The 25,482-nt window shown below is 43.1% G+C and overlaps 2 protein-coding genes and 1 long non-coding RNA gene across 3 annotated transcripts in view; 1 reads left to right on the top strand and 2 right to left on the bottom strand.

The window, feature by feature from the left end:
- The window catches only part of LOC310838287, a 64,919-nt gene that overhangs the window by 22,552 nt on the left and 16,885 nt on the right, over nucleotides 1–25,482 (top strand). The gene's annotated exons all lie outside the window — the stretch shown is intronic.
- LOC310839527 (vomeronasal type-2 receptor 26-like) lies at nucleotides 591–18,832 on the bottom strand (the record flags this gene model as incomplete). Its single annotated transcript, XM_083728164.1, has 10 exons — nucleotides 591–1,489; nucleotides 2,074–2,200; nucleotides 3,152–3,379; nucleotides 4,822–5,115; nucleotides 6,870–7,161; nucleotides 7,543–7,730; nucleotides 12,051–12,184; nucleotides 13,041–13,167; nucleotides 16,873–17,100; nucleotides 18,341–18,832. 10 exons carry the CDS (start codon nucleotides 18,830–18,832, stop codon nucleotides 591–593), a joined length of 3,009 nt encoding a protein of 1,002 aa, XP_083584290.1.
- On the bottom strand, nucleotides 11,562–21,242 carry LOC310839526 (vomeronasal type-2 receptor 26-like; the record flags this gene model as incomplete). The annotated part of the gene is made up of 5 exons (XM_083728163.1): nucleotides 20,910–21,242; nucleotides 18,341–18,432; nucleotides 16,873–17,100; nucleotides 13,041–13,167; nucleotides 11,562–12,460 (listed from the first exon to the last, which is right to left on the bottom strand). The coding sequence occupies exons 1-5, from the start codon at nucleotides 20,935–20,937 to the stop codon at nucleotides 11,562–11,564; spliced, it is 1,374 nt and encodes a 457-aa protein (XP_083584289.1). The 5' UTR covers nucleotides 20,938–21,242.

Below are 25,482 nucleotides of genomic sequence, written 5' to 3'. Positions count from 1 at the left end.
ATATCTTTGGATTATTTCCAAATAATCTGGCAAAGCAAAATAAGGACTAGACAAATTGATTTGAAAGGTCAAATCTATTTTAATAACTTGCTAATAGCTCCTTGCATATTTTGAAATTATCCAGCATATCTTGGGCATGACTCGTGCCTATTGTGTGTCAACTACTTTAAAAATGTTTTGCACCTTGCAGCACATGAAGAACACCCCTGGCAGCAATAATCAATGTGACTCTCTTGATATGCACAACAGGAAATAAAGAGATACCAATGTGTTTCTTTCATGTTGAAAAAAAATGCATAAGTAATTTATTTGTAATATTATCTAAGAATTTTTCTTAATCAACAGATTCATTATTATTGAATTGCGATAAGGATTTCTTATTAGGAAAAATATAAAACAGTCTTCAGAAAAGAATTCATCGATAAAGTTTAGCAGGAGAAAAATGAACAGTGGTAAGGCTGGAATATGATTCAAATGATATTGTGTTCTGATTCCCAAAACAATAGCTTTTAAGCAGCTCATGTGTCCTGCCTTTATGCTCGCTATAAATTGCAATAACCAAAAACATACTTTAGGAATCGGGTGCCATATTAAGCCTTTGTAGTCAGGTGCTCCTTTGTATTCAGACTAGGCCTGAGTGCAATAATGTAGCACTTGGGAAGGAAGATGCAGCCCAGAAGCCCAGCACTGGAGGCCAACATAGAGAAGATCTGCACGGCTACCATGTATTTCCCCTTGGTGCTCAGGTAGGTGGGCACAAAGGACACCCAAACACTGCAGAAGACCAGCATGCTGAAGGTGATCAGCTTGGCCTCATTGAAGGCCCCAGGCAGCTTCCTGGCTAGGAAAGCCACCGTGAAGCAGATGGCAGCTAGGAAGCCCATGTAGCCAAGGGCACAATAAAACATGGCAACAGATCCTTCGTTGCACTGCAGGATGATCTCTTTAGGCTGGGAGTGCATGTCAGAGTCTGGGAATGGGGGAGAGGTACCCAGCCAGATGACACAGATGAGAATTTGGATATTGGAACAGGACATGACAATGGAATTGGCCAGACTCTTTCCCAGCCATCTCCTCACCCTGTTTCCTGGCTTAGTGGCCAGGAAGGCCAGCACAACGGTAATAGTTTTTGCTAACAAAGAAGAAACAGCAATTGAGAAGATGATGCCAAAGGCCGTCTGCCTGAGAAGGCAGGTCACTTTCCTTGGCCGGCCTATAAACAGAAAGGAGGACAAAAAGGAAAGGAGGAGGGAGACAAGGAGGATGTAGGAAAGGTCCCTGTTGTTGGCTTTGACTATGGGAGTGTCAAGATATTTAATGAATATTCCTAAAACAAGGCCTGTGATGAAGGCCAAAAACAGGGCAGTGGAAGCCAAGAGGGTCCCCAGATATTCATCATAGGACAGGAAGGTGATAATCTTGGGGATGCATTGATCTCTGTCCTTGTTAGGGTGTTGATCTTCTGGACATTTGGTGCAGTGGTCTGCATCTGGGGGGAAAAGAGTGTCTGCTTGAACATTTTCCTGTAGACTAGCAAAAAAAGCAAGTCAATTTTGAATCCAGCCAACCCCCTTCAAACAGAAATAGTCATAGGGCTTGATGTTTCTGCTAATCAACACAGGGAGTTGGCCCTTGCAATGTTGGTCCCTAGTGCAGATACCCCCTTATTCATCTCCCAAGGAGGAGCTTGGAGTGTTCTAGAAGCTCCAAGTTGATAATTGCAGCTACATCTGATCTCACCCCAACACCAGGTGTTGTCAGATGGGTGTAATTTACAAAAATAAATGTTCCTTGGAGGAGCATGGACTGGAACTCTTGTCTTCCCCGTACAAACCAAACACCCCAGCTACGTTGCCACACTGGCTGGTTCAGGAGAGCCTACCAGATGCAGCAACGCTGCCTAATTCTTACATACTCAAGGCTGTTTCAGTGGTACCTGGAAAGCTTTTTAAAACTATGTAAATCACTGTTGAAACTTTATTAAGTTCAGCCATAAGATTATACTTGAATATTCCTCAACCAAGGACATATATTATTGTTCTTTTTGCTACACATTCCTCTGAAGTCTCCTACCTTCCTGAGTGGAGATCATCCCTTCTGCACATGGAGCACAACCATGGCAGCAAATTGGTTCCCCTTCCTGAACCTTCTTGGCATATCCAGGGCGACAGCTTTTGGTACACCTGGACTGAGGAAGGGTCTGACCAAAAAGAGAAAAAAGCATCAATGAAAGACTGTTAGCAAGTAACCTCTGGGCAGTGTACAGTCTCAGTCTGTGTGGAATAGACACGGATTTGTTGTGGATGCTTTCTTTGACCCATGGCACAAAACAGAGGGTCATAGTCCTTGGGACACAGTTGAAGCAGAAATAGACAATAACAGAGAATTACATGGAGACTGTATTGGCCTTGGGTTTAGGAGTCAGAGCTGTCTGTCATTATTACAAAGTTCTAGGGGACACAGTACAAATCTGCTGTCATGGAAACCATTTACAATAACAAAATCCAGAGAAACAATTACAGATAGGTAGCCGTGTTGGTCTGCCATAGTCAAAACAAAAAATTCCTTCCAGTAGCACCTTAAAGACCAACTAAGTTAGTTCTAGGTATGAGCTTTCGTGTGCATGCACACTTCTTCAGATACACTGAAACAGAAGTCACCAGACCCTTCTATATAGTGAGAAGGGTGGTGGGAATGGGTGATTGGCAGATAGCTGTGATGAGCCTGTCGACGACTCTTAACGACTGCAATAGGTCTTACAGGAAAAAGCAAGGGGTGAGAAGGTGAAAAATGGCTTTGTCATGAATAATGAGATAAGAATCCAAATAGACAATAATTGAAATAGAGAAACAAACAAGAGAGACAAACAAGCTGAAACAAACAAGCTGAAACAGAAAGGTATTTGGAGCAGCTGCGTTGTGCTTAATTCTGAAGTCTGGCATGCTTTCTGACAACTGCAAATGCCATGCCCCAGTCATAAGCCAACCTGCTCCTCCATTTTAATGTTTCTTATTTTGACTTTCCTCCATTTATCTCCTCCCCCATTTTGTGTTAGCCCTTTAATTGGATAGGCATAAGTTATACTGTTGTTTCCCCCAACAGAGAATCAGAGCTCAACATATCTCTTAAAGGGAATAGAATGCAACCAAACCTGGTTGAAAAGCCTGGACCACACAAGAGTCTCTTGGTCAATGGTGAATTTTGGGCCTGAGGATCCCTGTCTGTTTATGCTCCCAAATTTCACGGCACAAAAGGACTTGTTGAGAAATGGCACCCAATTCACAACATCAGATTCAACTGTCAACTGTCCATTCTCATCCAAATACACTCCTTCCACGGAAGTATTGTAAAACTGAGAGCTGCCCAGGAAATGGTGAAACTAGAGTAGCAAAAAAAAATGCACATTTTTTAAATAAGAAAACCATCTGGATAACCTGGCCTAATTAATGAAGGAGTTAGTAAAGACTGACACGGGGATGCAGGTGGCGCTGTGGGTTAAAGCCTCAGCGCCTAGGACTTGCCGATCGAAAGGTTGGCGGTTCGAATCCCTGCGGCGGGGTGCGCTCCCGCTGCTCGGTCCCAGCGCCTGCCAACCTAGCAGTTTGAAAGCACCTCCGGGTGCAAGTAGATAAGTAGGGACCGCTTACCAGCGGGAAGGTAAACGGCGTTTCCGTGTGCGGCTCTGGCTCGCCAGAGCAGCGATGTCACGCTGGCCATGTGACCCGGAAGTGTCTTCGGACAGCGCTGGCCTCTTGGGTGAGATGGGCGCACAACCCCAGAGTCTGTCAAGACTGGCCCGTACGGGCAGGGGTACCTTTACCTTTACCTTTAAAGACTGACACAGGGTGTGTGTTTGGGCAATGGATCTGTGGCCCATTGTTTCTGCTTCAGCCTTTTGGGACAGATTAAAGCCATGAGATGCGTAAGTTTCATTCCACACTCGTGGAAGAACTCTGCATGCATAAGCTTCCTATTTGTCAAAGTAAGGTTGTTGGGAGTGGTGCGTAGACATTAGCTTCCTTGCTACTAATTGCAGGAAGCCTTGCTAAGGGATCATGTGTCAAAGTGGAGGCAGATTGTCTTCTCAACAGCAAAATTAGGATGTGGGTAACAGTGCAGTAAATGGAGGAAGCTGAGCCAGTGTTGAGGAGAACCCGATTTAACCCGATAATGGAATTCATGGTACTGATCCCTGTTATCAGCAGATCGGTTGAGACCACTGCAGTAATCAACAACAAAAACAAAAGCAACTGGCTTTGAACAGGTGATTGTCCTGGTCAGCAGAGATATTGGTGAGGTAAAAAGGAATACCTCCCCAGACTGTATCCTTTGATATTTCAGTCTCTTCGCCACCATTTGATTTGAAGTGGAGGACAGCGCAGCCCTTATGGCCCGTGCCAGAGCAAGGACAAGGTGGTATATACTGTAGTTATCCAGAGACAGGGTGTTCTCAATTACTTTGTCAGGCAAGGACTCCAGAATGTCATTTTCCCTGCACCTTTTCCTTCCTTTGACAGACAGTATGTGCTTTGAATATGAACACTTAAATGATTTCTCCCCAAACTGCAAGATAGGATATAAAAACGTGCCATAATTATCATAGTTTGGTCTTCTTTTAATACGAGTTAAGAAAGAGAAAAACCCATGAATGTGCAGGGGAGAAAGAATATCGTAAGACAAGTTCCAGGTGAGGTCCCACAAAGCTGTTGTGATCCAGATTTTCCCCACAATGGGTCTTACATGCTTTTCAACTATGAATTGCAAAATAGATATTGAACTATAGAAGTAGCGCATCTCTCCATAGTAGACTAATACATGGACTTTGTTCCACCTGAAAAATGTTTTGGAAGGTGACGGTATTTCCATATTCTGTACTGGGATGCTTAGTGAGAAGGCAGCACAAATTGTGTTCCTGGTTAGCAGGGGCTTCAAGGTCCTCATGAACCTCTCTCCATTGTTGGTGTCTGGAGCAACGAGGCCAATCCAAGTCCAATTGAAGTGCAGGAGAAGTTGGATTATCCCCAGATACTGATGCTCTTCTTTGGGGACCATTCGGTAGACAAAAGGGAACTGAGTTTTATCATTAAAAGCATCAGAAACAAAACCGTAACTGACCTAGTAAGCAACAGAAGAGATTATTGCCTACAGAATCCCAAACATAGTACTTTATATTGGCCTGAATGATGACTTTTCTCTGACATTAAAAACAATATCCCAGGGGAGCTTAACAATATACCATATTTCATTGTTTGCTTTTAAAAAAAAAAAAGGTGACAGAGTCTTTGCAATGGGTTGTGTTTGCCCTGATTGTGTTTTTGTTATTGCCTTTACAACATGTTTCTTGTAGCAAATTTATCTAATTGTATATGATTTAATCATTATTTATTCATTAAATTATCAAAATTTATGAAAAATAGATACTGTTTAAAAGGAAAAAGCTCACACACAATCACATTAGCTCACATTAGACCTATAATAGCTAAAGTATCGATTCTCCACACGAGTCAGTTTCATGTTTGGAACTTGGTCAAATTTATTTTTACTAGACATTATATTTCAGATCTTTCTAGGCATTCCTTGAAGTATTGCAAAACTCAACAGTTATCCCATGTGTTGGAAAGGATGTTCCACTACAGGGACATATCAACACATGGAGTTTGGAGTGTCACAAAATGAAAAGTTGTGGGAAAATGTGTTTACAGAATTATCCCTTCTTCTAAGGCAGACAGTACTCATGACCCCAGGACTGGCTCTGTTTAATTTGTATAGACACGATATGCAGCAAATTAGAAACCAAGTATTTTGCCTCATGTTTATTGAATGTTTCCTTTTGCATAATTGTTCATGTATATCACACATGGCAGTAGCTTTTATTATTTATTTATTGTTATGGGAAACAGGAAAAGACAAAGTTCATGGGGGAAAACAATATCCCAGGGAAGCTTAACAATATACCATATTTCGTTGTTTGCTTTCAAAAAAGGTGACTGAGTCTTTGGAATGGGTTGTGTTTGCTTTATGTTATGCCCTGATTGTGTTTTTGTTATTGCTTTTACAACATGTTTCTAGTAGCAAATTTATCTAATTGTATTATATGATTTAATCATTATTTATTCATTAAATTATCAAAATTTACAGGGACATATCAACACATGTGTTTGGAGTGTCACAAAATGAAAAGTTGTGGGAAAATGTGTTTACAGAATTATCCTTTATTCTAAGGCAGACAGTACTCATGGACCCAGGACTGGCTCCGCTTAACTTGTATAGACACAATAGGTAGCAAATTAGAAACCAAGTATTTTGCCTCATGTTTATTGAATGTTTCCTTTTGCATAATTGCTCATGTATATCACACATGGCACTAGCTTTTATTACTTATTTATTGTTATTTCAGTTTTGATGGCTAGGAATCCACATAACTGAAAGATTCCATTCTACCGCATAAATTTTGACAATTTCCTCCAAGACCCTTCTCCATGATTCACACCATTTATACCTGTGGGATCTTGAAGACTCAACTAAGGGCTTATCCACACTCCCCCATGTCCCATTGCTTTCAATGGGCAAAATCACAAATTGGTGTTTTTTCTGGTTTAGAGTGAAAGAACAGATTTTCTGTGGGAAAGGAGTAGGGTAAGGGGAAAATTCTCAGATCCATGCCTAAAAACCACAGGGCAAATGGAAAGCCACTCAAACCTTTGCTTTCTAAGTGTAGATGGGTCCAAAGTCTCCTGAGTCATCTTTGCTAACAGGTGGTTGAGGGCAAATTCTCCTTCTGCCTTAGAAGCAGGAATGACATTTTCACATCTTTCCAAAGAAATTGCAATAACATTCTGGGATTTTTCCTTCCCTCCTGACATTCATACCTGTGGGGTTTTGTAGATGCTTGACATGGTGGAAATATATTTGGATATGTCAGAGTCAGCCCCTTCAGTAACAGCCAATACCTTATTCCATGGTCCACAATGATAGTTTGGGATGTTTGGCTGCCCAGGGCACAGCAGGTCCACCATGGCACCAGAAGTCATTCTGGCATCATAATAGTTGTCATAGATGTCATAGCCCAGGGTGAGGTTGGCGGAAAGCCTGTGTTTCTGATTAACCTCCCGAACAGCAAACAAGAAGGACAGGATATGCCAGTAGGCCCGGACTCCTCTCCTGGAAAAAAGTGTGTGTCATCTTGACATTCTTTCCACACAAAGACCAGATTGTGTCATCCTTACCTGTGACGGGGTGATTCTTCTGCAGCATCTGTACACCTGAGATCCATAAACCGCTTCCTGTTCAAATGTTAGAAGAACGGGCTATTCTAAAGCAAAGGTCTCACTAGTGTGGGTGAAAGCACACAGTTTGCAGTAGATGACTTTCTGACATTCAGAACGAATCTGACCATTTCCCTCCAAAAGGATGAAAACGGAAGACATGATTTACCAAGCAAAAGTACCAGAAATGAGGATAGCAGACAACAACATTTGGTCTCGATGAGGTCACATTCAGTTTGCATATAGCTTTTACAACAGTAGGCACATAAGGACTTACCCATAAACTCTGGTAAAGGGAGGCTCATTGAAGACGCTTGGCTTGAACACAACAGGTACTGCAGATACAACCCCGCTGATGTGGTAGTCTCCTGGCCTGAACCAATTCAAGGGTTCATTGGGATCCCTTACCAAAGTCAATGGGCATTTTGCTTTTGGCACCCCAGATTTTACTTCAGGTAGCAGCAACTGCAACCACAGCAGAAGCGGAAGAAGTCGACACATTCTGGGTCTGCTTGCTACCCCTCCCTTCCTATAGGCTGGTATCAGCAACAGATCTATCAAAGTACTAGCAACCAAAAGACCAGCTGCCATGATGTAATCAAAGAGAGTATACGTGGCTTGAGAGACAGCAAGGGTTCATTTGAGCCTCACAAAGGCAGCATAGGTTGCCCACCCTTGGGGGCCCAGGAGAGAGATATTTATGTCCACGTTCTTTCAGGCAAAGTTTGTAGAACTTACATTGTGTTGCTGTTCCTTGCGATTGGACTCTAATATGACCTTATTTCTGGGGTGGTGGTGGGGAGTCTCTTGAGCTTTGGTAAGAAAAGAAGTAAATCACCATTATTTTAAATAATTGTGAAGGAGAGGATTGCCTCTGCAGCCTCCTGGAGTCTCCTGGTGGCTCCAGGTACAGAGCGGGAGAAAAACATGTTTCTGTGAACTTGTCATTGTAGTTCTACATTGTGACATGGGTCAGAAATCGAGCAGTGGAGCTTGGCACGACCTATCCCAGTGTCTCTGAAAGAGTCAGCCAAGGACCATCAGTGGACATCAGTTCCACAGCCCAACCAGTACCTCCTGATTCCCCCATCTGTGACCATGCATAGTCCCTTTGCCTAGACCAATGGCAGTACTGCCAGTTTAAAGTATGCTGAATACAGGTTTCTAGGAGATAAGGAAGTTCCCCTCTTCTGAAGCCGTAGGGCAAAAAAAAATGTGTTGCGTGAAATTAGGTTGAGTGATGTAAGGTTAATATCTTAAATCATCATCCTAATAACCTGGCAATAGAGAGGAAAGAGATAAGAGAGGGGGACTGTTATAGGAGGAGAAAGTGAATGTAAAAGGAGTGGGGAGGATGTATGGAAGTTTTTGGAGTAATATGATAGAAGCTGTGAAGGGAGGAGGGAAGATGAAATGAGAGAAGACAAGTAAAATGAGAAGTTTGGGGGTATATAGAATAAAAAGCGGGATAACAATCTCAGCATTCAAGGTATTTGAAAGGGGAAATGAAAAGAAATGAAATACTAAATGAACATTTGGGGAGGGACCATAGCTCTGGGCTTAGACTCTTAGAGTGCATGATTTGCATGCAGAACACTCCGTGTTTCATCCTCATAATTTCCAGGTACGGTTGGAAAAGGGCTCCTGCCTGGAAGTCTGGAGAGCCACGCCCAATCATTGTGGACCAGGGATCTCCGATGCTCCTGATGTTTTTGGACTTGGGTGCAGAGACCCATGGTTGGACAGTGTTCTCGAAGCTACCATAATGAGTTTGACCAAACTGCGGGAGGCAGTGGAAGACAGGAGTGCCTGGCGTGCTCTGGTCCACGGGGTCACTAAGAGTCGGACATGACTAAACGACTAAACAACAACAAGCAGAGACCCAACATTTCCCACACTTTGATCCTCTGTGTGTTAATGGTCCAAAGAAATGGCCTCATATTTCATCAGTTCATTGTAAAATTGCATATCATTATATATATATAATTGCTCCCTTCTGTTGTTGTGTTGTTGTTGTTTTATTATTATCATATATATATTATTCAAAGGGACGTTGGTGGCGCTGTGGGTTAAGCAACAGTGTCTAGGACTTGCCAATAGAAGGTCGGGGGTTCGAATCCCTGAACGGGGTGAGCTCATGTTGCTCGGTTCCAGCTCCTGCCAACCTTGCAGTTTGAAATCACATCAAAGTGCAAGTAGATAAATAGGTACCACTCCAGTGGGAAGGTATACGGCGTTTCTGTGCACTGCTCTGGTTCACCATAAGCGGCTTAGTCATGCTGCTCACATGACCTGGAAGCTGTACGCCGGCTCCCTCAGCCAATAAAGCGAGATGAGCGCCACAACCCCAGAGTCGGTCACGACTGGACCTAATGGTCAGGGGTCCCTTTACCTTTATATTATTCAAAAGTTACAATACAGTTCTCTCCACTGCCATAATATCACATAATGATCACTCCAATCCTCAATCCCATTTCACTTGTTGACTCACCAGATAACCTCACCAGGAACCCAAACACAAATCTGGTTGGCTCCCTTCTCAGCATGATTGGTTCAGAAAGGGTCAGTGCAAGAGGAAACTGCTGTGGGCACTGCTGGGCTGCAAGGGCTGGATGTCCCTGTTGTCAGACATTTTAAATGTGTTATAACATGGTGACACTAGATGGTGCTGTGGAGTTCCAGCTTTTGCCAACGTGATTTCCCATTTTGATGTTTACAACATGTTTTCCTGAAACCCCTTTTTGATGTGTCTAGATCCAATCTAGAGAGGATATAATGCTTAGTTATGCTCGAACAGCAAGGATAATGTTGTGTAACAATGTTCTAACAGGAGTAACCACAGACAGCCGGCAAAGCAAAAAAAGTACTAGACAAACTGATTTGAAAGGTACAAACCTATTTTAATAGCTTCCTAATATCTCTTTGCATATTTTGAAATTATCCAGCATATCTTGGGCATGACTCATACCTATTCTGTGTCAACTGCTTTAAAAATGTTTTGCACCTTGCACCACATGAAAAACACCCCTGGCACCAAAATTCAAGGTGACTCTCCTGATATTCACAGCAGGAAATAAAGAGATACCAATGGAATATGGTTCTTTTCATTTTGAAACACAATGCATAAGCAATTTGTTTGTAATACTATCTAAGAAATTTTTATTTTCTTAATGAACAGCATTGTTTATTATTGAATTGAGATAAGGATTTCTTATTAGGCAAAATATAGAGACACCTGAGAAAAGAATTCATAAATAAGGTTTAGCAGGATGAAACTGAATGGATGGAATATGATTCAAATGATAATTTTGTGTTCTGATTTCTTTTATTTATTTATTTATTTATTTACACCCTGCCCATCTGGCTGAGTTTCCCCAGCCACTCTGGGCGGCTCCCAATCAGTGTTAAAAACCGTACAGCATTACATATTAAAAACTTCCCTGAACAGGGCTGCCTTAAGATGTCTTCTGAATGTCAGGTAATTCTTTATCTCTTTGACATCTGATGGGAGGGCGTTCCACAGGGCGGGCGCCACTACCGAGAAGGCCCTCTGTCTGGTTCCCTGTAGCCTCACTTCTCGCAATGAGGGAACCGCCAGAAGGCCCTCGGCGTTGGATCTCAGTGTCCGGGCTGAACGATGGGGGTGGAGACGCTCCTTCAGGTATACAGGACCGAGACCGTTTAGGGCTTTAAAGGTCAGCACCAACACTTTGAATCGTGCTCGGAAACGTACTGAAGCCAGTGCAGATCTCTCAGAACCGGTGTTATGTGGTCCCGGCGGCCACTCCCAGTCACCAGTCTAGCTCCGCATTCTGGATTAATTGCAGTTTCCGGGTCACCTTCAAAGGTAGCCCCACGTAGAGCGCGTTGCAGTAGTCCAAGCGTGAGATAACCAGAGCATGCACCACTCTGGCGAGACAGTCCGCGGGGAGGTAGGGTCTTAACTTGCGTACCAGGTGGAGCTGGTAGACAGCTGCCCTGGACACAGAGTTAACCTGTGCCTCCATGGACAGCTGTGAGTCCAAAATGACTCCCAGGCTGCGCACCTGGTCCTTCAGGGGCACAGTTACCCCATTCAGGACCAGGGAATCCTCCACACCTGCCCGCCCCTGTCCCCCCAAAACAGTACTTCTGTCTTGTCAGGATTCAACCTCAATCTCCAAATTTCCAAAACAATTTCCAAAACAATAGCTTTTAAGGAGGTACATTCCCAACTCATGTGTCCTGCCGTTATTGCTACCATGCTGGCTATCAATCACAAAGACCAAAAACATATTTTAGGAATGAGGTGCCATATTAAGCCTTTGTAGTCAGGTGCTCCTTTGTATTCAGACTAGGCCTGAGTACAATAATGTAGCACTTGGGGAGGAAGATGCAGCCCAGAAGCCCAGCACTGGAGGCCAACATAGAAAAGACCTGCACGGCTACCATGTATTTCCCCTTGGTGCTCAGGTAGGTGGGCACAAAGGACACCCAGACACTGCAGAAGACCAGCATGCTGAAGGTGATCAGCTTGGCTTCATTGAAGGACCCAGGGAGCTTCCTGGCTAGGAAAGCCACCATGAAGCAGATGGCAGCCAGGAAGCCCATGTAGCCAAGGACAGTGTAAAACATGGCAGCAGATCCTTCATTGCATCGCAGGATGATCTCTCCAGCCTGGGAGTGCATGTCAGAGTCTGAGAATGAAGGAGAGGTACCCAGCCAGATGACACAGATGAGAATTTGGATACTGGAACAGGAAATGACAATGGAATTAGCCAGACTCTTTCCCAGCCATCTCCTCACCCTGTTTCCTGGCTTAGTGGCCAGGAAGGCCAGCACAACGGTTATAGTTTTTGCCAACAAAGAAGAGACAGCAACTGAGAAGATGATGCCAAAGGCTGTCTGCCTGAGAAGGCAGGTCACTTTCCTTGGCCGGCCTATAAACAGAAAGGAGGACAAAAAGGAAAGGAGGAGGGAGACAAGGAGGATGTAGGAAAGGTCCCTGTTGTTGGCTTTGACTATGGGAGTGTCAAGATATTTAATGAATATTCCTAAAACAAGGCCTGTGATTAAGGCCAAAAACAGGGCAGTGGAAGCCAAGAGGGTCCCCAGATATTCATCATAGGACAGGAAGGTGATAATCTTGGGGATGCATTGATCTCTGTCCTTGTTAGGGTGTTGATCTTCTGGACACTTGGTGCAGTGGTCTGCATCTGGAAAAAGAAGAGTGTCTGCTTGAACATTTTCCTGCAGACTAGCAAAAAAAGCAAGTCAATTTTGAATCCAGCCAACTCCCACAAACAGAAACAGTGATGGGACTTGATGTTTCTGCTAATCTACACAGAGAGTTGGCCCTTTCCATGTAGGTCCCTAGTGCAGATACACCCTTATTCATCTCCCAAGGAGGAGCTTGGAGTATTCTAGAAGCTCCAAGTTGTTAATTGCAGCTACATCTGATCTCACCCCAACACCAGGTGTTGTCAGATGGGCATAATTTACAAAAATGTTCCTTGGAGGAGCATGGACTGGAACTCTGGTCTTCCCAGTACAAACCAAACACTCCAGCTACTTTGCCTCACTGACTGGTTCAAGGGGGCCTACCAGATGCAGCAACACTGCCTAATTCTTACATACTCAAGGCTGTCTCAGTGGTACCTGGAAAGCTTTATTAAGACTATGTAAATCACCATTGAACCTTTATTAAATTCAACTATAAGATTATACTTGAATATTCATCAAGAAAGGACATAAATTATTGTTCTTTTTGCTGCACATTCGTCTGAAGTCTCCTACCTTCCTGAGTGGAGATCATCCCTTCCGCACATGGAGCACAAGCATGGCAGCAAATGGGTTCCCCTTCCTGAACCTTCTTGGCATATCCAGGGTGGCAGCTTTTGGTACACCTGGACTGAGGAAGGGTCTGACCAAAAAGACAGAAAACATCAATGAAAGTAACTTCTGGGCCAGTGTAAAGTCTCAGTCTGTGTGGAATGGACGCTGCTTTGGTTTTTGATGCTTTCCCCCTTTTTTGATAACATTTCCCCCCCAAAAATAAAAAAAACCAATAATAATATTCACATTCAACAATTTAAACCATAAATCTTAACTGACTTCCTTCCACTCCCCCTCCTGGTTCCATTATTTTACTCTTATTCATGCACGTCCTTAAAATCTTATATTATTGAGAATCAAATTTTTAAACCTTGTTCATCTTATTACAAGTGACTTTTAAAAGTTCAACTAATGTAAAAACCTATACACAAAGCTTACAAGGTTATGCTTTATACATTTCCTTTATTTAAAAAAAAGAAGAAAGAAAAGAAAAAATCAATGTCCTTTTGGGTTTCAAATTGTCTATTATGTCCTGCATAGTTCACTAAGTTATTTTACAAATCTTCTTTGGCGGTGGCTTCTTCCTTCTATAGCGATGGGCTGGTTTTGCCCTGCTGTCCACCCTCAGGTGCCGGAACAGAGTCTTTCTCCCAGTACATCTATTAAGTCCTACACCTTTCAGAATGATAGCTTCTAATTTTTTTTGACAAAAGTCATTTTCAGCATTCTCTTCAAGTCTTTATATGTTACCTCTCAGGTCTTCCTAATAACGTTACATTGCCACCACATATAGTAGCCTCTCGTGCCTTTTACCCTCCCTTCCTGTTTTGTCTCCATCAAAGTCAAAGCCTCCTAAATCAATTCACACGAAGCGCCATTTTTACCACGAACCATCTCTACTTTCCCTTGCATTCTCCTCAAACCTCCCACCTCAACCTTTCCCACCTCGGTGGTTTGTATGTTCACCTCTTTAAATTGTCTCACAGCCTCTGAAAGTAAGTTAGTATTTTCCCGAATTTGAGAAGCTGCCTTATCAACAGTTTCCTTTATCTCGGACAGTTCTCTTTTCAATTCTGAAAGCAAATTGTATAATTCATATGTTACGTTCTTTTGATTCACGGCCTTGTTGGTTTGTTTCAACACTGGGCTTTTTTCTTCTACCATTTCTAATTGAAGATGGAAGGGAGGGGGGTCAAATCTCTCCCTGTTTCCCAGCTTCCTCTCTGAGATTAAATTCCAAAACAAGAAGTCTTTTTCCACCAGCGAAGATATTGTTTTGGCTTTGTCAGTACTTTGTCAAGGCCATTTCACTAAACCCAGTAAAGAAACCAGTACCTCCAGACTCTTCCTCCCCCTCTTCCACTTTACTCACAAAAACAAATTCTAACAGTTATATATTCCCCTCCTAACATCCATTCACAACAAAATAATTTTTAATTACCAATATGAATAAAGCTACAATACTAATATTTTTAAAAGTCTCATTTAGTCCTCTTCTTTCCCCCTTTTTTTAATCTTGATTTTTAACCAGCTGGTATCTTTTGATGAAATAAGTCCACAATTGCAATTCCTTTTAATTAGATATCTTCAGTACTCTGAAAAGTCAAAGATTTCTTTCCCAAAAATAACACAAGATCAGAGAATCAGTCCCAACTTTCTTCTAGAGAGGCATTTTTTAATATTCTCCCATTAAATAACATTGCATTCCTTCTCCAGTTTAGCCTCCATTTTAAGTCAAGTTCAATCACAACATAGTATAACTTCAGGTTCAAATTGATCAGGTCAAGTTCAATGCAAATGAAACATCCAGATTTGAAAAAGAGTTAACCCACAATAAAGGAAAACACATTTCACAAATTTATTATTATTTATTAGAATGTGAAGTAAAAGAGGAACAAGTTGAAGTAGTAATGGTAAGGTGGACACAGGACCTTGCATACAATATTTACATGGAACAATGGGAAAGATCGTGGAGGACAGATATTAAATTCACAGCAAGCTACAACCTCAGGGAAAACACTATGAAGATGTTACACAGATGGCATCATACCCTTTAACACTCACTAAAATGTATAAAGGCAGGTCGCCAACATGCTGGAGATTCAAAAAGGACATAGGGTCATACTTTCATATGTGGTGGAACTGTGTAGTTATCTGTGAATTTTGGAACAACATCTACAGTGGACATAAAATATTATTTAAATTTACATTTAAAAAAGACCAGAGATCTTCTTATCAGGTATATTACCAATAGAATTTTTAAAAAGTATAAGGCCATTGTTTATGTATGCAATCACGGCAGCTAGAATAATAGTGGCAAGAAACTGGAAAAATGAAACACTACCAACAATAACAGAGTGGCTGACCCTTATGATATAGTACCTGCAACTAGAAAAACTGACGGGAAGAGTCAGAGGAGTTTCAAACCAGAAAGTATATGGAGAATGGGAAATATTGAAGGAATATTTAAAATTGTTTTGTACAAACAACAATAAACTTGCAGAACTGGATTGATACTTGTAAGCAAAAAGTGTATTAGATATTTTATCGGACTATATAAAAATAATATGAAATAATATAAATCTGTGCGAGAAAACATGGACAATATAAGCAGTATAATGAGAATGATTGGAAGTTTTACATTTTAACTTTTTATTTAATCACAATATACTGTATTTTCCTTTCCTTTTTTCTTTTCTTCCTTTCTTATTTTGCTTTTGCTTTGTATGACTTGTTATCTATGTGTATATGTTTATGTGGGAAACTAATAAAGATTATTTTAAAAAGAAAAGAAAAGCTTTTTGTAATCTTTTAATCCTTATTGTTCATGTGTTAACTTACCTCCCAAAGTAAACTTCATCAGAACTTCACTTGTATGTACTGTATTTCGTGCTCATAGCACCAGGAACAGGAGCGGATTTCCTTTTAACACTCCCGTTTTTGCCGACTCAATCAAATTAGACCTTTATAATCGGCTTCAGTATTTTGGAATGGTACCCGCTTGTGGCTGAATCTGAGGCTTTGCTTCACAGAGCTGCATTGGTGCCTAGTTTGCCAAAGCTTTCACTTGGCTTCCGCCTCACTCTCCACACCTCTCAGGATGGAGAGCGGAGTCTGGCAATGCCGAACCGCCGTCCATGAAACAGCAGGACCCCAAGACACCCCAATGCTCCTCTTGGGGATTTTGGGGGAGATGCATGGCCCTTGCGCCTTCCCGGGCAGCTCTGTGAAGCCAGATCTGACAAAGCTGTCAGATCAGTGGTCCATCCGCCATGCTACAGGAACCCGTGAGTGGTGTTTGATGCTTTTTTTTACCCATGGGACAAAACAGACAGCCAAATTCCTTGGGTCACAGTTGGGGCCGAAAGAGATAATCAAGAAGAGAGAATTACATGGAGACTGTATTGGCCTTGGGTTTAGGAGACGGAGCTGTCTGCCATGAGTACATAAGCACAGTACAAATCTGCAATCATTGAAATTGTTTAAAAATATCCAAATCCAGAGAAAACAACAAGCTGAAACAGAAAGGTATTTGAAGCAGCTGTGTTGTGCTCAATTCTGAAATCTGGCATGTTTTCTGACCACTGCAAATGCCATGCCCCAGTCATAAGCCAACCTGCTCCTCCATTTTAATGTTTCTTATTTTGACGTTCCTCCATTCATCTCCTCCCCTGTATAGTGTTAGCCCATTAATTGGAGAGGCAGCAGTTTTATTGTTGTGTTCCCCAACAGAGTCTCAGAGGTTAACATATCACTAAAAGGGAATACAATGCAATGAATGGGTTTTCCAAACCTGGTTGAACAGTCTGGACCACGCAAGAGCCTCTTCGTCAATGGTGAATTTTGGGCCTGAGGATCCCTGTCTGCTTATGCTCCCAAATTTCACGGCACCAAAGGACTTGTTGGGAAATGGCACCCAGTTCACAACGTCAGATTCAACTGTCAACTGCCCCTTCTCATCCAAATACACTCCTTCCATGGAAGTATTGTAAAACTGGGAACTTCCCAGGAAAGGGTGAAGCTAGAACAGGAAAGAAAGCATGCACATTTAGAAAAGAAGAAAATTATCTAGATAACTTGGCCTAATCTATGAAGGCGTTTGTACATTTTGTTTGGGAAATGGATCTGTGGCCCATTGTTTCTGCTCCATCCTTTTGGGACAGATTAAAGCCGTGAGATCCATAAAGCTCATTCCTCACCCTGGGAAGAATTCTGCAAGCACAAGCTCCCTATTTGTCAAAGTAAGGTTGTTGGAAGTGGTCTGTAGACATGAACTTCCTTGGCTGGTAATGAAGAAATGGACCTATGCTGCCAATACTCGTAGTAGACCAGTATGAAGTAAGCAGCAAAAAGTATGAAGTAAATACACAAAAATCTTGAGGAAGAATTTCCTGAAGAAAGAAGGTAAATATTGTAGCTTAAACCAAGAAGGAATGTAACACATGTACTGTAAGCAGAGACTTTTGTACCTGTCTGTTCAGATATTATTTAGAAATTTTATTTAAACACTAATAAGTTTTGGTTTGTGCCACCAGTGAATGTTTATAAATATATCAAAACCATGAGAGAAAATTTACTGAAGAAACCTGAGACTCTTCATGGGCGAAACAGGTAACAAATGCCAGCACCCTGTCTAACTCTCGTGCGTAACATCACGGACACTTCGTTTGATCAAACTTATCTTCGTTGATATCTACAGATGCCTGGCTAAAGGAACTTTAAGGACTGAATGTTCCTTTTGAACACAATTTGAATGAGTTTTCTGTTTGTGGCTTCTGTGGTAGATCTTGTACCTTGCACTCTCAATTTTTGGATTATTAATATAAGATTTAGAACGTAGGATGGTTTGGTAGTGTTTTGTGTGCCACTTATGTGCTGCTTAATTCATACTGGTCCTTGGCTGGTAATAGCAGGAAGCCTTGCTGAGGGAGCAGGTGGTAAAGCGCAGGTAGATTGTCTTCTCAGCAGCTAAATAGGCTGTGGGTAACAGTACAGTAAATGGAGGCAAAGTAAAGCCAGTGTTGAGGCAAGCCTGATTTCACCTGAGAACGGAACTGATTCCTGTTGAGCAAAGATTTTTGTCAGGGAAACAGGAATACCTGCCAAGACTGTATCAGGTGGTAAAGTGGAGGCAGATTGTTTTCTCAGCAGCAAAATTAAGATGTGGGTAACAGTACAGTAAATGGAGGCAAAGTAAAGTCAAGTCTGAATGGAATTCACAGCACCGATGCCTGTTTAGCCTTTGAGGAAAACTGGAATACCTGCCAAGACTGTATCCTTTGATATTTCAGCCTCTTTTTACCCTTCACCATCATCTGATTGGATTTGGAGGAAAGTGCAGCCCTCAAGACCCCTGCCAGAGCAAGGACAAGATTGTAAATACTGTAACTATCCAGAGACAGGATTTTCTCAATCACTTTGTCAGGCGGGGACTCCAGAGTGTCATCTTCCCTGCACCTTCTCCTTCCCTTCACAGACAATATGTGCTTTGAATATGAACACTTAAATGATTTCTCCCCAAACAGAATCATAGAATCGAGCAATGTGTCAAAATCGTCATCATTCGCCCTTTTTTTAATACGAGTTAAGAAAGAAAAAAACCCATGAATGTGCAGGGGAGAAAGAATATTGTAAGACAAGTTCCCGGTGAGGTCCCACAAAGCTGTTGTGATCCAGATTTTCCCCACAATGGGTCTTATATACTTTTCAACCAATCTTTGCAAAACACGTATTGTACTAAAGAAGTAGCGCATCTCTCCATAGCAGACTAATACATTGACTTCGTTCCACCTGGAAAATGTTTTGAGAGGCACTGTTACTCTCTTCTGTAGTGGGATGCTAAGTGAGAAGGGAGCACAAATTGTGTTCCTGGTTAGCAGGGGCTTCAAGGTCCTCATGAACCTCTCTCCATTGTTGGTGTCTGGAGCAACGAGGCCAATCCAAGTCCAGTTGAAGTGCAGGAGAAGTTGGATTATCCCCAGATATTGATGCTCTTCTTTGGGGACCATTCGGTAGACAAAAGGGAACTGAGTTTTATCATTAAGAGCATCAGAAACAAAACCGTAACTGACCTAGTAAAGAACAGAAGAGATTAGTGTTGTCACCCACAACAAAATCCCAAATCTAGTACTTTGTATTTGCCTGAATAACTTTTCTCTGACATGGGAAACAGGAAAAGACAAAGTTCATGGGGGAAAACAATATCCCAGGGAAGCTTAACAATATACCATATTTCATTGTTTGCTTTCAAAAAAAGGTGACCGAGTCTTTGGAATGGATTTTGTTTGCTTTATGTTATGCCCTGATTGTGTTTTTGTTATTGCTTTTACATGTTTCTTGTAGCAAATTTATCTAATTGTATTATATGATTTAATCATTATTTATTCATTAAATTATCAAAATTTACAGGGACATATCAACACATGTGTTTGGAGTGTCACAAAATGAAAAGTTGTGGGAAAATGTGTTTACAGAATTATCCTTTATTCTAAGGCAGACAGTACTCATGACCCCAGGACTGGCTCTGCTTAACTTGTAAAGACACAATAGGTAGCAAATTAGAAACCAAATATTTTGCCTCATGTTTATTGAATGATTCCTTTTGCATAAATGCTCATGTATATCACACATGGCACTAGCTTTTATTACTTATTTATTGTTATTTCAGTTTTGATGGCTAGGAATCCACATAACTGAAAGATTCCATTCTACCGCATAAATTTTGACAATTTCCTCCAAGACCCTTCTCCATGATTCACACCATTTATACCTGTGGGATCTTGAAGACTCAACTAAGGGCTTATCCACACTTGCCCTTCTCCCATTGCTTTCCTTGGGCAAAATCACAGATTGCTGTTTTTTCTGGTTTAGAGTGAAAGAACAGATTTTCTGTGGAGTAGGGTAAGGGGGAAATTCTCAGATCCATGCCTAAAAACCACAGGGCAAATGGAAAGCCACTCAGACCTTTGCTTTCTGACTATGCAATAGGTGTGGATGAGTCCAGAATCTCCCGAGTCATCTTTGTCAAGAGGGGGTTGGGGGCAAATGCTCCTTCTGCCTTAGAATCATAAATGACATTTTCATGTATTTCCAAAGAAATTACAGTAACATTCTGGGATTTCTCCTTCCCTCCTGACATTCATACCTGTGGGGTTTTGTAGATGCTTGACATGGTAGAAATATCTTTGGATATGTCAGAGTCAGCCCCTTCAATAACTGCCAATACTTTATTCCATGGTCCACAATAATAGTTTGGGATGTTTGGCTGCCCAGGGCAGAGCAGGTCCACCATGGCACCAGAAGTCATTCTGGCGTCGTAAAAGTTGTCATAGATGTCATAGCCCAGGGTGAGGTTGGGGAAAAGCCTGTGGTTCTGATTGACCTCCCGAACAGCAAACAAGAAGGACAGGATATACCAATAGGCCCGGATATGAAGCCTGGAAAAAAGTGTGTGTTATCTTGACATTCTTTTCACACAGAGACCAGATTCTGTCATCCTTACCTGTGACGGGGGGCAAAAATCATGAGATGCATCTGCAGCATCTGTACACCTGAGATCCACCAACCCCTTCCTGCCCAAATCTTAGAAGAATGGACTATTCTAATGCAAATGTCTCACTATTGTGGGTGAAAGCACACAGTTTGCAGTAGATCAATTTCTGACATTCAGAATAAATCCAACCATTTCCCTCCAAAGGGACGAAAATAGAAGACATGATTGACCAAGCAAAAGTACCAATAATGTGGATAGCAGACAACAACATTTGGTCTCCATGAGGTCACATTCAGTTTGCATAAAGCTTTTACAACAGTAGGCACAAAAGGACCTACCCATAAACTCTGGTAAAAGGAGGCTCATTGAAGACGCTTGGATTGAATCCAACAGGTGTAGCGGATATGACCCCACTAATATGGTAGTCTCCTCGCCTGTACCAATTCAAGGGTGCATTGGGATCCCTTATCAAAGTCAATGGGCATTTTGAGTTCAGCATCTCTGGTGTTGCTTCAGGTAGTAGCAATAGCAACAGCAGAAGGTGAGTTATGATGCACCTGCCTTTTACTCCAATCTCCTTCTTGAGTGCTATCAGCAACAGAGCTAGCAAATTACCAGCAGTCAAAATCTGTTTGGAAGACCCAGGCTGCAGTGACTTAATCACAGGGAACATGCCTGGCGTACATGGCTTGAGAGCCAAAGAGGATTCACTTCAGCCCCACGTGGGCAGCATAACCCCACCCCACCCTCAGTGGCACAGTGGAGAAGTATTTATGTACCCGTCTCTTCTCGCTGAGTCTGAAGAAGTTACATCATGTTGTTGTTCAATGTTGGACGCAAATATGATTTTATTCCTCTTGAGCTTTGGCAAGACGATGACAAAGAAATCACCATTATTTTTAATAATTACATTTGCCTTCACCCCTTGCTGCCTTCACGGCTCCATGTGTAGAGCTGAAGAAAAACATGTTTCATAGAGCCATAGAATTGTAGACAGGGAAGGGATTTCAAGGGTCATCTAGTCTAGGTAAAGGGACCCCTGACAATTAAGTCCAGTCATGAACAATTCTGGGGTTGCAGCCCTCATCTCGCTTTCAAGGCTGAGGGAGCCGGCATATGTCCACTTCTGTAGACAGTTTTTCTGGGCCATGTGGCCAGCATGACTAAGCTGCTTCTGGCAAAACTAGAACAGCACACAGAAACGCCATTTACCTTCCTGCCGGAGCGGTATCTATTTATCTACTCGCACCGCGTGCTTTCGAACTACTAGGTTGAAAGGAGCTGGGACTGAGCAACAGGAGCTCACCCTGTCACAGGGATTCAACTGCTGATCTTTCGGTCGGCAAGCCCAAGCAACACAGTAGTTTAATCCACTGTGCCACCTGCAATTAAGGAAACTCAGTTTAGCATCCATTACACATGGCGATCCAACCTCTGCTTCAATACCTCTAAAAATAAGAGTCTACGACCTCCTGAGGGAATTCATTCCACTTTCAAACAGTTCTTACTGTCAGAAAGTTTTTCCCAATGTTTAGTCTGAATCATCAGTACGGGCCACATGATCTCCTGCAATGATTTTGCAAAGTTTTTTGCAGATAAAATCGCTCAGATTCAGAAGGAGGTAGACTCCACCGTGGGAGCAGGGCCAGGGCGGGAGAGTGCTAGTGTCCTGTCTAGTCAAGTTGCATGGGATCAATTCCAATCTGTTACCTCCGAGGATGTGGACAGGCTGCTTGGACGAGTGAAACCAACCACCTGTCTCTTTGATCCTTGCCCATCCTGGCTTATAAAAGCTAGCCGGGAAGGACTGGGCAATGGCCTTCGTGGGGTGGTGAATGCTTCCCTCCGTGAGGGAGCCTTCCCAGACCCGCTGAAAGAGGCGGTTATTAAACCGCTTCTTAAAAAACCATCTTTAGATGCGGCCACGATGGCCAATTATCGCCCAGTCTCAAATCTTCCATTCTTGGGCAAGGTGATTGAGTGAGTGGTTGCTGAACAACTCCAGGCACGCCTGGAAGAAGCAGACCATTGGATCCCTTCCAGTCAGGATTCAGGCCTCATCATGGGACTGAAACTGCCTTGGTCACACTGGTCGATGATCTCCGGCGGGCTAGGAACAAAAGTGAGAGCTGTTTCCTAGTTCTGCTGGATCTCTCAGCGGCGTTTGATACCATCAACCATAACATCCTTCTGGACCGTCTGGAGGGGCTGGGAGTTGGGGGCACTGTCATACAGTGGTTCCGCTCCTTCCTCCTGGGCCGTGTTCAGAAAGTGGGGGGGGATGAGTGTTCAGACCCCTGGGCTCTCACTTGTGGGGTGCCTCAGGGTTCTGTCCTCTCCCCCATGCTTTTCAACATCTACATGCAGCCGCTGGGAGAGATCATCAGGGGGTTTGGGCTGGGTGTTCATCAGTATGCAGATGATACCCAGCTCTACCTCTCTTTTAAATCAGAACCAGTGAAGGCGGTGAAGGTCCTGTGTGAGTGGAGGCGGTTGGAAGTTGGATGGTGGCTAACAGATTGAGGTTGAATCCTGACAAGGCAGAAGTACTGTTTTGGGGGGACAGGAGGTGGGCAGGTGTGGAGGATTCCCTGGTCCTGAATGGGGTAACTGTGCCCCTGAAGGACCAGGTGTGCAGCCTGGGAGTCATTTTGGACTCACAGCTGTCCATGGAGGCACAGGTCAAATCTGTATCCAGGGCAGCTGTTTACCAGCTCCATCTGGTACGTAGGCTGAGACCCTATCTGCCTGCGGACTGTCTCGCCAGAGTGGTGCATGCTCTGGTTATCTCCCGCTTGGACTACTGCAATGTACTCTACGTGGGGCTACCTTTGAAGGTGACCCGGAAACTACAACTAATCCTGAATGCGGCAGCTAGACTGGTGACTGGGAGCGGCCGCCGAGACCATATAACACCGGTCTTGAAAGACCTACACTGGCTCCCAGTACGTTTCTGAGCACAATTCAAAGTATTGGTGCTGACCTTTAAAGCCCTAAACGGCCTCGGTCCAGTATATCTGAAGGAGCGTCTCCACCCCCATTGTTCACCCTCGGCACTGAGGTCCAGCACCAAGGGCCTTCTGGTGGTTCCCTCACTGCGAGAAGCCAAGTTACAGGGAACCAGGCAGAGGGCCTTCTCAGTAGTGGCACCCTCCCTGTGGAATGCCCTCCCACCAGATGTCAAAGAGAACAACAACTACCAGACTTTTAGAAGACATCTGAAGGCAGCCCTGTTTAGGGAAGCTTTTAATGTTTGATGTATTACAGTATTTTAATATTTTTTTGGAAGCCGCACAGAGTGGCTGGGGAAGCCCAGCCAGATGGGTGGGGTATAAATATATTATTATTATTATTATTATTATTATTATTATTATTATTATTATTATTATCATCATCATCTTTCCTGTATCTTGAATCCATTGTTTCAGGACCTACCTACCCTCCAGAGCAGGAGAAACAAAGCTTCCTTCATCTTTATGCAACAGCCCTTTAAGTATTGGAACAATTTGCCACAGCAATGTGCTTCTACATTGTGGCATGGGTCAGAGAGGGGAAGGGGAGGTTGCCTTGACCTATACCAGCATTGTTCCCAACTTTTCCAGCTACAAGCTAAGGTCACTGAATGTCCTTGGAGAAGCAGACACCTTCTGGGTTTCAGAGCACCTACACACAACTTCATCTTGGTCTTATAGAATTATAGAGTTGTTGGAAACTTCCAGGGTCATCTAGTCAAACTACCTGCAATGCAGGCGTCTCAACTAAAGTATCCCTGACAGATGGCCATCCAAGCTCCGCTTGAAACCCTCCAAGGAAGGGCAGTCCACAGTTTCCTGAGGGAAACAGTTCCATTGTCGAACAACGCTTACTGCCAAAGTTTTCCCCGATGCTTAGTCAGAATCTCCTTTCTAGTAACTTGAAGCAATTGGTTCAGGTCCCATGCTCCAGAGCAGGAGAAAACAAGTTTGTTCCCTCTTCCATCTGACAGCCCTTGAGATATTTGAAGATGGCTATCATATCTCCTCTCAGTCTCCTCTTTTCCTGGCTAAAGATACTCAACTCTATCCACCATTCTTCATAAGGCTTGGTTTCCAGACCCATGATCACCTTGGTTGCCTTCCATAACACAGGTTCCAGCTTGTCAACATGCTTCTTAAATTGTGATGCACAGAACTGGACACAGGATTCCAGGTGTGTTCTGACGAAGGCAGAATAGAGTGGTACTATTACTTTCCTTGGGACGCGGGTGGCGCTGTGGGTTATACCACAGAGCCTAGGACTTGCCGATCAGAAGGTCGGCGGTTCAAATCCCCATAAGGGGGTGAGCTCCCGTTGCTTGGTCCCTGCTCCTGCCAACCTAGCAGTTCAAAAGCACGCCAAAGTGCAAGTAGATAAATAGGTACCGCTCTGGCGGGAAGGTAAACGGCGTTTCCGTGCGCTGCTCTGGTTCGCCAGAAGCTGCTTAGTCATGCTGGCCACATGACCCAGAAGCTGTACGCTGGCTCCCTCGGCCAATAAAGCAAGATGAGCGCCGCAACCCCACAGTCGGTCATGACTGGACCTAATGGTCAGGGGTCCCTTTACCCTTTACCTTTATTACTTTCCTGGTGTGCCTGGTGTGCTCTGGTCCATGGGGTCATGAAGAGTCGGACACGACTAAACAAGCATTAGCTTTTCCCTTTTTTTTCTTTTCTTTTTTTGCTGCTGCCGCGTCACACTGTTGACTCATGTTAAGCTTGTGGTCCACTAAGATCCCTAAATCCTTTTCACATGTACTGCTAGTAAGCCAAGTGTCCCACCTCCTATTGAAATTCATTTTGTTAACTTGGTCCCAGTTCTCCACTCTCTTAAGATCATTTTGAATTCTGATTCTCTCTTCTGCGGCATTAGCTACCCCACCCAGTTTGGTGTCAT

This window comes from Podarcis gaigeae, assembly GCF_964106915.1.
Source record: "Podarcis gaigeae genome assembly, chromosome: 2".
Classification (NCBI taxonomy): domain Eukaryota; kingdom Metazoa; phylum Chordata; class Lepidosauria; order Squamata; family Lacertidae; genus Podarcis; species Podarcis gaigeae.
Note: the sequence above shows the minus strand (reverse complement) of the source record. Positions and strands in the feature narration are given on the sequence as shown.